Source organism: Camelina sativa, chromosome 9, assembly GCF_000633955.1.
Source record: "Camelina sativa cultivar DH55 chromosome 9, Cs, whole genome shotgun sequence".
Taxonomy (NCBI): Eukaryota; Viridiplantae; Streptophyta; class Magnoliopsida; order Brassicales; family Brassicaceae; genus Camelina; species Camelina sativa.
This window is the reverse complement of record NC_025693.1, coordinates 20,923,530-20,936,955: the sequence shown is the minus strand read 5'-3', so window position 1 is coordinate 20,936,955 and position 13,426 is coordinate 20,923,530. Positions and strand designations below refer to the sequence as shown.

Genomic DNA, 13,426 nt, shown 5'->3' with positions numbered 1-13,426 from the left:
AGTATTTTATTTAATTAGAGAATTTTTTTTTTCTTTCTTTTCTGGTTAGAAAAATACGAAGCTATGCATCTCAAACTTACGTATCATTTAACTAGTATTATGCATATTCGTCATGGAAATAATATAATTTCATATTGAGATTTGATTTTTGTTTTTTTTTTTATAATTAAATACCGGAATCGACCGTGAAATCTCTTAACCATCGAACCACCACCAACCTATAAGATGTTGAAATGTGTACATAATTTTGTTGTTTTTCTTTTACTTGGATGTTGGATCCATGTGATTATAGTTTTGTTGATCAATGTTAAATAATTAATGAACCGTTTGTTGAATCTGAGATGAATTTGTTACAGAAAAACAATCAATATTATTATTAAAAAGGGCCTAATGATGATGTCTGATGTTGTGTGTTGTGCATGACGCACCAAACATCACATTATTAAAATGATTCAATGAAAGTTGAATTAACTTCATTGCCGTTGGACCACTTAAAATCAAAATCCATCATGTCCCATTTTCTTATGTAAGAAGAAACTTTGACTAGTAGTAACAAAAATTATAAAGTAACATACGATTGAAGAATGGAAAATGACAAAACAATAGTGCCAAAAGGATGATCAGATCACTCACAATATGACTCGTGTCCACTTCAATTCCCATGGTCGGATAAACGAGTAGCTAGAGTCGGTCCAGAAGACTTGAGAGCTCTGATTAGATTCAAAAGAAAGAGTAATGATTTTGACAACTAACACAAGAATGAAATTTTATGTTATCATTAGTGTTTTAACTTTTAAGGAAAGAACTCAATTTATAAAATTCATTCTTGTCTTATGGATTCGAGTTTATGAACTCTAATCATAAATTTTATTGATTAAAATTTTGCAGTTTCGGTGGAAGTAAGGTTCTTTCTCTGAACCATTAATTGTAGAGTTGTATTTCAAACAAATTGTCATAATCCCGGTTAAGGCGAACCGGAACTCCATGCATAATTAATTTGCTTGAAGCTTGTTGGATCAATCACTTTAATATAGTTTTAATTACAGTTACATACACATTTGGTTAGTTATGTTGTTTATAAACACAAAAATTCTTTTAACTACTTTTTGGGGCTAATCCTCCCTTGAGCCGAGAAGCTAGGAGCCACCGATAACTCCGACGGACCACCACCACAACTTAACTGATCAGGCAACCGAAACTCCTGATTCACCATCGGCGGTGATTTCTCCGACACACGCCACATCTTGACCGACCTATCTAAACTCCCACTATACACAATCCACCTTCTCTCACCAGTAGCCGATTCTTGATCTCTCTCAACCGCCAAACACTTAACCGGACCAGCATGTCCGGTCAAAATCGAAAGACAAACATGCTCACCACCACAACCACCTTCTGGTCTCCTCCACACACGTATCCCTAAATCAGCTGAACCACTAAACATCAAGTTCCCCGCCGCCACTAGACAAAGCACGGCGAGTTTATGTCCTTTCAAAACGCCGCCGTTTCTCATATTATTCTCTCGTTCCCAAAAATTAACGGTTCCGTCAGACGAACCGCAGTAAATCAACGTCGCGCTCTGATCAACCGTGATCGCCGTGACGGCGCAGTCTTGTTTAAGCAACGTCTGAGAGAAAAAATGTTTCGTCTCCTTGGCTTGATCTTCTCTTCTCCATACCTTAACCGAACCATCAGCTGAACCGGTGAAAACCAAACCATCAAACCCGGAAACGACTGCGTTCACCGCGTCTTCATGAGCGCTCACAGATTCCAAACACCGCAGATCCGAAACCCGCCAGACTTTAAAAGTTTTATCCCAAGATCCAGAGTACAACAGCCTCTTATCTTCGCTTAACGCGAGACACGAGATCGCGTCTAAATGTCGAAACCCTAACGCAGCGCTGCTACGGTTACGTCTCGTGAAGTTGAAGTAAGAAGAAGGAACGATGGAGTTTCTTATGTAATCACGTAGGTTAGGCATTGTACCCACACGACGGTGAACGTTTGATTCTTTAGACGAAGCTTTCCACACACGTATCTTCCCATCTTGATGACCGGTAAATATTTTATCTCCGGCGAGTACAATGGCCTTGACCAATCCACTATTCGATTTGAAACTCGAGAACTCAACATTGTTTTTCCAAACCCTAATGTTCTTGGAATCAGATCCCGTGTAGAGTAAGTCACCTGATGTAGCTAATGAATATATATGACCTTCTTCGCGAACAAGAGATCCAAGGAGAATGTTTGGAGAGTAGTTTGTTTTTTCTTCTTTTGTGGTATCCCCCGTACCTTTGGCCGAATGATACGGCGAGTCTACGGCGGATGGATCGACTTGTACGGACCATGGTGATTTGGATAATGGAGATGAGGAGCCTTCGGAGGGAGAGATGTCGACGTAGGTTATGTCGTAAATGTCTGGATCTGGTATGGTTTCTACTTTCGTTAGTTTTGTAAATGCTTGGCCATTTACATCCCTGCTTGAACCTTTATTATGTTTTGAAGACATAAGAAGAAGATTAATGTGCTGTTTTTGTTTTTTTTGGATTTAGACAGATTTTTTTTCGATTATGGAGAAGGAAAAAAGGTTGGGGACGATGGTGTGTATATGGAATTTATGGAAATTTTTAAAGTTCTATTTATGGTTTCTTGAAAATTGGAACCGTTTATTTCGGAATAGAATTCTTTTAGAGATGAATAGGAAGTATAATCCGATTTCTATTATTAGGTTTGATTACATATTTGATGACCAATCAATTGAATATTATTAGTAGGAGAAAAATGAAAATTTATTATCTACTCTTTTTCATTCACAAAAGTACATCCTCTCATCTATTCTACTCTATGGTTATAGTAGAAGAAACATATATTATGAAAATATGATTTTTTTCAAAAACGTTGAATTACACACACATGTGAACAGCTTTAGGTTTCATCATGCTTTTATTGATTCATAATAGTTTTTCTTGTTAAAGAACTTATAGTAGTTGGTCCATAAGATAGACATGTTTTTCTCAAGTTATTTCCAATAGAAGAAGTGTTAGATGTCGTTATGTTGACGTAGTGTTTAGATATTTGAGATATTTTGTGAAAACTGTTTGATAACTTAGAAATTAAAAACTAGCATGCACACATATTAAACGTAGTGTGAAGAAAGTGAGAAGACAAGTAGACAACATATAAAACACATGGTCATTGTTAAAACCTGATACGAAGTAATTTTGTCTACTCCTCTCTTTTTTTTTTGTGTTGGAATTTTCCACGTCCAAAAACTTTGACGGATGCTTCTCCAACAATATTGGTTTTTTTTTTAGCTTCTTCGACCGATCTTTTCCTAAATCGCTTTTCCATTTTTCCTGATGAGTGTGCATCCACTACAAGAAATATAGACATTACTAGCACACAGAAAATGCTACTAAAGTAAAGGGCTTTCGTACCACATTTGAAAACGCTGTATAATGAGGAGCTATAGTAGACCCCCCCTCTACCATAGCAGTTTTTACGCGCTATGATAGATTGACCTATTATAGCGCTAATACTCCGCTATTTAATACTATTAACTAGCGTTTAGTTCATGCTATTATGTTTGTTTTCATAGCAAACATTTCATGCTATAAACTATTGTTTTGTATCATTTTATTAGTGCTGTAAAATATTGTTTTGTATCATTTTGTTAATGCTGTTGTAATGTATAATATTATGTGCTATATTTCAATTATTTGAAACCTATATTGCATAAAATAATAAAATATAAATTACAAATTGATTCATAAATAAAATTAATATTACATTGAATTTATAAAACATACATTTTACATAGAATTATTCTATCAAATACCCAAAAGAATACAAATGTTTGAATTACCAAACAAAGTCATAAAAAAAAAGACAAGTACATTTCTTCACCAAACCAAGTCATAAAGAAACCGAAGCAGCTCTAGTAAATCGCCAACTCATACCATTTAACAGCCAACGCCATTCCATCAGCAGATGACCTTAGAGCCTTTAGCTTTGTGTGAACTCTCTATTTCTTCATAAGAGTCATAACGCATATGCAGAGACCAATAACAATTGCCATGCCTCAAGGATCTTGCTGAACTCAAGCTTGTCTTCGTTCTTGACAGTTGTCAAACACAAGCAAGAAGCAGTTTTTTGTTGAACAACCTGAAATCAAGAAACCGAAATAACATAAGCAGATAGACATATGGTCCCAGGATCACCAGCTGAAGTTTTTCTCTGCAAAGTTCACAACGTAAATAAACAAAACGAAATACCAAACACAAGCTATTAGAAGGATCAGAGGAAGAGGAACCAAGAACTTCACAAGTCATGAGGAAAACTGAGTTATATACATGTGATGTCTCCNTATTTCAATTATTTGAAACCTATATTGCATAAAATAATAAAATATAAATTACAAATTGATTCATAAATAAAATTAATATTACATTGAATTTATAAAACATACATTTTACATAGAATTATTCTATCAAATACCCAAAAGAATACAAATGTTTGAATTACCAAACAAAGTCATAAAAAAAAAGACAAGTACATTTCTTCACCAAACCAAGTCATAAAGAAACCGAAGCAGCTCTAGTAAATCGCCAACTCATACCATTTAACAGCCAACGCCATTCCATCAGCAGATGACCTTAGAGCCTTTAGCTTTGTGTGAACTCTCTATTTCTTCATAAGAGTCATAACGCATATGCAGAGACCAATAACAATTGCCATGCCTCAAGGATCTTGCTGAACTCAAGCTTGTCTTCGTTCTTGACAGTTGTCAAACACAAGCAAGAAGCAGTTTTTTGTTGAACAACCTGAAATCAAGAAACCGAAATAACATAAGCAGATAGACATATGGTCCCAGGATCACCAGCTGAAGTTTTTCTCTGCAAAGTTCACAACGTAAATAAACAAAACGAAATACCAAACACAAGCTATTAGAAGGATCAGAGGAAGAGGAACCAAGAACTTCACAAGTCATGAGGAAAACTGAGTTATATACATGTGATGTCTCCATTTCAGCTCCTACACATACATAAATCAGATTCAAAATCAATCTGAGAAAAGCCATACTAAATCTCATCTTCGATCTTAATCAATAACCTAAACGAGAAAGAAAAAAAATTAGCAGAAGATTCAAGTCATTAACCTAACCGAATATCACAACAACAAAAGCTAGAACGAAACAAATCTGACCTGAAGAGAAGGGGAGAATTCAAATTAGAAAGGCTTTTGGTTGAAAATCCAGAAAGTGAACCAGCATCTGTCTCTGGGAAAAACAAACGGAAACCAAAATCAGTCACAATCTGACAACAATAGAATGATACTGAGTGTGTTTGATTCCGATGAACAAGTAATTTTTGGTGGTGGTATTGTGATTTCGCTTCCTCCAATTGCTACGATTGATCCGATTTTGCCTTGGGTTTGGTCTTTGGTTGCGTCTATACAGATGAGAACGGTAGCTCGAAGGCAAAGAAGACAAGCTAATGAAAAATCATGGACATAGAGAGAAGCTATCGACGAAGAGAAGAGGANCAAATACTCTATTGCTTTCATTCTTATTTCTATTTTGTAATAAAACAATATAAAAATATTCTATATTTTCATTGCTATTATAAGTAGAAAATTTAATAATTTACAATTAAAAGTTTAATATTTGTATTTATATTATAAGTAGATTTATATATACTTCAAACATTATATACTCTTATACCCTAAACCCCAAAGCATAAACCCTAAATCCTAATTCAAAAATTCAACTAACTTTTTATCCTTATTTGTATTTTGTAATAATTTTTATTTTATTTTATATTTTTAGTATGAAATAATAATTCGTTATATTTTTTTTTCTTAATTTTGAAGTAGAAAAATATTCTACATATGAATCTCTATACCCTAGATAAACCCTAAATCCTATTTCATAAACTTTAAATCAAATATCATGAATTCTTTTTGTTGTTGTGAGTTGATAATGTAATTTAGTGATTTTGGAGAATGTTAAGAGATTGATAAAAAAGAAAATCTATAACTTATTGAATTATCACAAACCGTTTGCAGTATAAAATTTGCATAATTCAGAATACATTTCCTATAAAAAGTTGCAAAATGCTAAATATAATAAAGTGATCTTCTTTACATAGTAATCTCATTACATAGTGATCTTCTTTTTTACAAAGTACAAACTCACCATACTCATCAATCGGAGCTTCATAGTCATAGCTCGTAGTGATAAAAGGTCCTCCTGAAGTACGTCCAAAATTCGTTCCTCCGTGATACTAACATACAACCAAAATCCATTTAGATTACAAAATGATACAGAGCTAACTAACTTCCTCGTCTGCTGGTCTGTGAGGGTCTCTGCCTCCAAAAGTTTTAAACGTAGAAGAAAAGAACAAGTCTTTTCAGACCGCAAAAATCAGATTCACCTGCTAATGAACAAGAATCTCCAAAAGACTCCAACTTTGTATGGAAACTGAATTCAAGGAAATGTTAGCGGAACCAAAGACCAATCTACTTACCATCTAGGCCAGTTCTCAGTCCAAATCTTGGGTTTGTCTGGCGAATTAGGTGTGAATTGGTAACAGTAAAAGCCATTGCAGGTACTAATCTGCCCAAGAAAATAAGAGAAATCCATCATAACCGTTTGCAGAATATATTAGTCAAAGGGCATCATAATACCAGATCTAGAGATATGCCACGAGCAACAGTTGAACCACCAAGAGTGTATTCCAGAATCAGTGTCAGCCAATTAACCACGCAACTCTGCAGAATCCCACAAAATTCATAAACAAAACTTCAAAAGCTCCAAATCCTTACCGCAACAAACTGCTAGATAACTAAACAAGCAAGTGAAATGATACCCTTCACCAATGCAAATGTAAGAGTATAGTGATAGGCACTTCCAGCTGAAGGAAAAAGACTAGAGAGTGCTATAAAAACACCAGCTATAAAGAATGAAAAGGCTAGAGCAGGTCTTGAATGCTCTCTCGCCACTGTTCCCACAAGAATATAAACCCCTGCTCCAATTTTTGATCCAACACCTAAAAAGTTTACAAACCAAAACTCTGAGGTTTAGTGAAAAACACATCCAAAAACAAAAAAGACACATAATTTATTATCATATCGTACATAAGGACAAGATCATGAGTAAAGTAATAAACAGCTAAACAATATTTAACTTTCAGACAGCAAAAAAAAAAAAAAGTTACAGACTTTATAAACCCAGATATTACAGACACAAAATCAGATTGAGAAATTCATTGACTTACAAAGAAACATCGATTCCTAAAAATTTGTATCTTTGAGAAGATTGATTAGTTCATAATAAGAGTACCAATTGTGATTAAGTGAGGAAAGGTCAAGGATTTGGCGAGTTTCTGGTCATGAGACTCAGTTTGGCAACCCCGTGAATGGCCACCTCCGGTGACGGCGGCTGAGATGATGGAGGAGAAAGTGGTGGCGGCGAAGGAAGAGAAATTGCCGACGAGCGGACGTGGAGAGACGGAGACTGGGACTGAGAGGGAGAGTAGAGATCGGAGAGAGAGGAGAAGTGGAGAGAAGAGGGGAACTTTTCTTTGATTTAGATTAGGGATAAATGAATTGAATTTTCTTTTTTTTGTATAAATGTTGTTCTTAGAGGAAAAAAAGATGAGCTAAGTTTTAATTTGGCGGACAAACTAGAAATTTGGTTAAGTGTTTTGCCTCCTCAATGATTTTCCAGCTACAATAATGATTTTTGGATCCCGCTTATTGAAAATCTTTCCAAATGCTATAATAGCGCTACAATAATGCTACAATAGAGTTCACATCCGATTTTGGTACTTTTAGTAGCAGTTCGTAAATTTGCGTTACAAAGGTCTGCTACCGAAGCTCATATTTCTTGTAGTGATCACTCACCAGTCCCATAATAGATCTTACAGTAGGGATCCTTGGATCGTCACAAGCCAATATCATCTCCTCCTTCTTCTCGTCAAGTCCTATCACAGATGACGAAGACGGTGTAAACAAAAAAACAGTCTAGAGCTGCATCGCAACTCCCTGGAATCGAACCCATGAGTCCCCACTTGTTCGTTCTCAAGTCGTACCCATGAACCACTCGATTGTCATTGTAGCCTTTACAAAACTCCTTCCTCAACACTAAACACACTTCCCGTCGTAAGCTGCCACCTTCCAACGAATCAGCCTCTTTTCGTCCAGCACTCCGTACCTAAACTGCCTAACAAGGACCCACTTGGGATCAATGAGAGTATTCTCGAGGGCGTAAACGTTAACTACTCCCTCCGTCTCCGATATCAATAGGTTGTTAACGTCGGCAGCAAACAATGTTTTTAAACTAAGTCCCTGAGGGAACTTGGTGAAGATTAGTCTTGCTTGCTCGATCTGTTTCGGGGTTGAAAGCAACGATGCTTCCGTCGTTTCGTAGCCAGTGAAGAGATCCGTCCAAGTAAACAGGTTTTTTCATACGGTTATCGAGACTGCTTTGGCTGCAATTAATCTTCGTTTTCGAAAATCTCCATGAACCTCCGGCGCTAATCTCGAATTCATACCTCGTTCCGGTGTACTCTCTCATCTCGGCCATGCAAACAATTTTGAAACTCTAAGTGGATTTATCAATGTGATCAACCGCTAACCCTATGTACATAGTGTCCCCAAGATAAACATTTAGACGACTATGAACTTTCCTTGACCAAGGATGATCCAGGAATAAAAACTTCTTTGTGAGAGAATTTAGGACACATAGACTATCAATAGAGAGTAGAAGAAGACCAGAGCAATAGCCTAGAATTCGAGACACCATTAGTTTATCTTTGGTTCTAGGTGACCTAGAATCACCCAAATAGTGGTAGCAAAGCAAACTAGAGCCATACGTGGAGATGTGAACTAGACCGGATCCAAGCCGAGAAAAGTATTCGGATTTAAAATACGAGTCGTTGGATATATGCGATAAGAAAGTTCTATTTGTGCATTGCATCACTGCCAAAGATTTGAGATCCAGTCTGAAGAGAACTTCGTCAAAGAGATGCCATGGTAGGCCGTCCATGATCTGATAAAAAAATTTCTACCTTTTGTTTGTTACTTGTTGTTGCTTAATTCTTTGATTTATACGTTAGCAGCAAATTCCAACATGGAAACTGATTTGGTAATACATCCTATAAGAGGACTGTTTTAGCGTTTTTATTTCTTTTTTTTTTTTTTTTTTTCAACCAAACTATATTAAAATTAAAAGAGAACTCCATGATTGGTTGCCCAAACAGGAGGATACGAGTTTACAAAGGTAGAAACTGAAGGTAGGATTCGTGAAGATCGAGCGAGGCAATCGACCCTGACATTGTCATCGCGAGGAATCCTGGAGAGGGAGAAGGAGGGAAAGGAACTTCGAAGCAATGAGAAATCCTCCAGCAGATTAGAGAAAGTCGGCCAGTCTTCCGGTGCCTGCACCATCGCCGTTAGCTCCACACTATCCGTCTCAAAAACCTGACAATCGACTCCAGCCACCAGTAAAGACTCCATAGCCCAGATCAACGCTTGTAGTTCTGCATGTAGAGGAGAAGGACTCCGACGATGACTCCGTGCTCCCAACAGGATTGTTGTAAGCTCTCCACTGCAGCACCACCAGCCCAAACCCTGGTAGGGGTCTGTACTTTTCCAAGAACCATCCACTTGGCATCGGGGAGAGGATCCCCTATCCTCCGTAAAAGACGGGGGGACCAGATAATTCACTGAGTAAGATTTGGCCTCCTCCCACAATAATTTATCCGTAGTCGCCTGATTAAAAACGCTAGTCGCCTGAGCGTTTTTATTTCTTTTAAAAAGAAACCTTTTATTACGATGGAGAGATCAATTTTATTGATATGGACAGATTTTTACCTTTTGTTACAGTTCTTTTGTGTTTTTTTTTCATCTTACGGGTTAAAATTTATTTGTTTTTTTTTTTTTTTTGAAAATCTAGCTGAAAAGAACGCAACTGACTTTGGTTTGATGATCAGTCAAATGAAGGTGTGGATGGAAAGTAATGAGAAAGGAGGTGTGGCGGTCGTGATTACTAGTGATAAAGGGTTCTTGTCGATGTTGCACACATTGAAGAACATTCATGGTTTCAGCACAATTCTCATGTTAACTCCTTCCACCCGTTCAGCATAAATCCATTTTCTGGTACAGTAAAACCTCTATAAATTAATACTTGATAAATTAATAAATACTATAAATTAATAAATTTGGCTAGTTCCAAGTCGGTACAGTGTAAAAAATAACAAAATTCGATAAGATAATAAGATAATATTTTTTTTTTAAAATTCCCATGTAAAATATGGTCCTAATAATATCATAAATTAATAATCATGTAAATTTATATATATATATATATGCAAATATATTAATGTAATATAATAATGTATGCTTCTCCTAAAACTCATATTTATAAAACAATTGTTATGTTGTATTTTCAAGATATAATGATATAAAAAACTGTATAACATATCATAAAAATAGCTAATTTTTAAAAAATTCAATTTCTAGATATGCATCATTTATATTTTGATAGTTACAAACTATTAAAATACGACAATTGATATTATATTCATAAATTTGAATGTATGCATATGTATAAGTGAATTTGTCTATAACATTTGTAATTTATTATCAACAATATTTTCTAGATATTATAAATTTAATTCCAAAACCATAATATTTACAATATTCGAAAGTTTAATTTTATTTTCCTAAAATTATCTCAATTTATAATTTTAAAAACTTTAAACAATCAAATATATATATATATATATATATATATATAAATTAATAATTTACACTGTAAAGTAATAATTATTAATTTATCTAATATCACTATAAATTAATAAAATGTCATGGTCTCAACATTATTAATAATTAATAGAAGTTTTACTGTAGTAGGTTTGATTACATATTTCATGCATGACAAATCAATCAAATCTAAATTAATAAGAGAAAAGGGAAAATTTATAATATACACTTTTTCATTAATTTACAAAGTACATCTTCTGTACTGTTTTAGCAGAAGAAACATATATTATGAAAATTTTGATTTAATTTTTTTTTTTGAATGTAGACACACATGTGAACATCTTTAGGTTTCGTCATGCTTTATTGATTCATAGTATAGTTTTTTTTTTGTTTTGGTTAAAGAATTCAAAGCATGATGTGTTAGATGTCGTTATATATGTTGAAGTTTTAGATATTTGAGAGATCTTGTGCAAAGTGTTTAATAACTTCAAATTAAAAACTAGCACATACATATTAAACGTAGTGAACAAAGAGAGAAAAAACTTATAAAAGCACTAGCACATGTTCATTGACTAAAAGACACATGTTGACTCCACTCTTCTTCTTCTGTTGCTGTTGGAATTTCCCACGTCCGAAAACTTTTTTTTGGTGTTGGAATTTCCCACGTCCGAAAACTTTGACGGAGGCTTCACTTTCTCAAACAGTATTGGTTTCCTTTTATCTTCTTCGACCTATCGATGTTTCCCAAAATTGTTTTCCCCTTTTTTCTGATAAAATTCCATCACTCACCAGTCTCATAATTGATCTTACAGAGGAGATACTTCGATCACAAGCCCGTATCATATCCTCTTACTCCTGAAGTCCTATCACATAAGATGACGACGGTGCAAACTGAAAAAAGTCTAGAATTGCATTGCACCACACTATTATCGAACCCATGAGCCCCCAGCTGTTAGTTCTCAAGTCGTACCCATGAAGCATTCGTGCGCTAGAGTTGTCGTAGTCATTCTTAGTCTCCTCCCTCAACACTAAACATATGCCGTCGTAAGCTTCCACGTTCCAACGAATCAGCCTCTTTTCGTCCAGCACTCCGTTCCGGATCCGACTCCCGAGAACCCACTTGGGATCAGTGAGAATATTCTCGAGGGAATAAACGTAAATCACTTCCTCTGTGGCCGATATAAAAGTTAGGCTCTTGTTGTCAGCAGCGAACAAGGTTTTCGAACTCAGTTCCTTGGGGAATCTGGTCGGGATTAGTCTTGCTTGCTCTGTTTCCGGGTTGAAAGCAAAGATGCTTCCATCGTTTCGTAGCCAGTGAAGAGATCCGTTCAAGTAAAACAGGTTTTCTCATACGGTTGTCGAGATCGCTTGTACTGCAAGTAATCTTTGTTTCCGAAAATTTCCATGAATCTCCTGCGTTAATCTCGAATCTATAGGTCGTTTCGTCCAAGTTTTTCAACTCAATTATGCAGACAACTTTAAAACTTTGAGTGTTTCGATCAGTTTGATCAACCGCTAACCCAATGTACATCAGTGAGTCTCGCCGAGCAGTTGGTAGAGGACAAGGCAAACACCTTGACTTGGGTTGATTCAAGAATCGAAACTTTTTTGTGATAGGATTTGCAACGCACACACCATTAACACCCTCAACGGAGAGTAGAAGAAGGCCAGAGCAGAGAAAAGTATTCTGATTTAAAATACGGGTCCTCGGATATGTGTGATTGGAGAGATCTATTTGTACATCCCATCATCACCACAGATTTGAGATCCACTAAGAGAATCTGGTTGACAGTGCTGGCTTAAACATATTACATGCCCCTGGGCAAACTAAAAAATAAATGCCCCTTAATCTATAGAAAATCTTACTAATAATTTTTTGGTTCTCTTTGGTTCATATAATTGTTTTTTTTGCCCCTTTCTAGCTTACAAATTTTTTTTTGTGCCCCTTTAACTTACAAAGTTTATTTTTTGTGCCTCTTTTAACTTACAAACTTTTTTTTTACCCCTTTTCTCATACGTATATGCTCCCGGGGCGGTCGCACTGCCTGCCCACCTAGTTAAGCCGGCACTGCTGGTTGAGGAGATGCAAAGGTAAGCTGTCCATGATCGGAGAAATTAGGGGTTTTGCTTAGGATTAATTGCAATTTCCAAGATATAAATAATTAAAGGAATGGTTTAGTAGTTTTTATTATTGGAAAAAAGAAATTGTTAAAGTAAGTCGAAAAAGTAAAAGACAAAAAATAGTAATTAAATTAACTTAATTAATGCATGAAGTGCGTTAAATATATGAATCTACATTTTTTTTTTCTTTTTTAAGACACATACCAATATACCATTGATAAACAGTCCAAGAACTCTTGGCAGCCTGTTCCGGATCATACAAGGGATCGAACCTAAGAGCAAGTTTATTGGGGGGTTCATATAAGGGGAGTTCTTAAATTTTTTATGAATTAATTGTGTACTGTTTGGAATATAAGAAACCATGATCTCTTAGATAAAATTTTCTCTTTTATTGGTAGGTTCTTATTTTGGATCTCTTATTTTTGAAAATATTGTTTTTTAAAATTTTAAAATGTTAAATAGAATAAAAGGTATAAATGTGTAAACATTTTAGATTTTATAAAATTAGAAAATATTGTATTTTAATTAATTTTCAAAC

General features: G+C 35.3%; 2 protein-coding genes, 2 long non-coding RNA genes and 1 pseudogene across 6 annotated transcripts; all 5 read right to left on the bottom strand.

Moving 5' to 3' along the window:
- On the bottom strand, positions 1,032–2,597 carry LOC104711584 (receptor for activated C kinase 1B-like). Its single transcript, XM_010428282.2, has one exon. The coding sequence runs from the start codon at positions 2,507–2,509 to the stop codon at positions 1,100–1,102; it is 1,410 nt and encodes a 469-aa protein (XP_010426584.1). The 5' UTR covers positions 2,510–2,597; the 3' UTR covers positions 1,032–1,099.
- LOC104711583 lies at positions 4,464–5,535 on the bottom strand. The gene is made up of 3 exons (XR_755349.2): positions 5,206–5,535; positions 4,934–5,034; positions 4,464–4,823 (listed from the first exon to the last, which is right to left on the bottom strand). It is a non-coding gene; the product is annotated as an uncharacterized LOC104711583 (long non-coding RNA).
- On the bottom strand, positions 6,101–7,773 carry LOC104711580. Of its 3 annotated transcripts, none has more exons than XR_755346.2 (4): positions 7,343–7,773; positions 6,870–7,049; positions 6,688–6,771; positions 6,101–6,611 (listed from the first exon to the last, which is right to left on the bottom strand). It is a non-coding gene; the product is annotated as an uncharacterized LOC104711580 (long non-coding RNA). The 3 variants fall into 3 exon arrangements; XR_755345.2 differs by having other exon boundaries at positions 6,101–6,616; positions 7,343–7,772; XR_755344.2 differs by having other exon boundaries at positions 6,101–6,771; positions 7,343–7,769.
- On the bottom strand, positions 7,870–8,470 carry LOC109126454 (annotated as a pseudogene).
- On the bottom strand, positions 11,617–13,188 carry LOC104715512 (putative F-box protein At1g57580). The gene is made up of 3 exons (XM_019230012.1): positions 13,101–13,188; positions 12,233–12,498; positions 11,617–12,099 (listed from the first exon to the last, which is right to left on the bottom strand). Exons 1-3 carry the CDS (start codon positions 13,186–13,188, stop codon positions 11,617–11,619), a joined length of 837 nt encoding a protein of 278 aa, XP_019085557.1.

What these genes read in the sequence shown, in the direction of transcription:
- LOC104711584 (XM_010428282.2), bottom strand. Translation starts at nt 2,509, where the DNA reads ATGTCTTCAAAACATAATAAAGGTTCAAGCAGGGATGTAAATGGCCAA.
- LOC104715512 (XM_019230012.1), bottom strand. Translation starts at nt 13,188, where the DNA reads ATGAACCCCCCAATAAACTTGCTCTTAGGTTCGATCCCTTGTATGATC. An exon ending in TCTTGGACTGTTTATCAATG is followed by an intron (nt 12,499 to 13,100) that starts GTATATTGGTAT and finishes ATGTACAAATAG; the next exon opens with ATCTCTCCAATCACACATAT. An exon ending in GTTTTAAAGTTGTCTGCATA is followed by an intron (nt 12,100 to 12,232) that starts ATTGAGTTGAAA and finishes AACCTGTTTTAC; the next exon opens with TTGAACGGATCTCTTCACTG.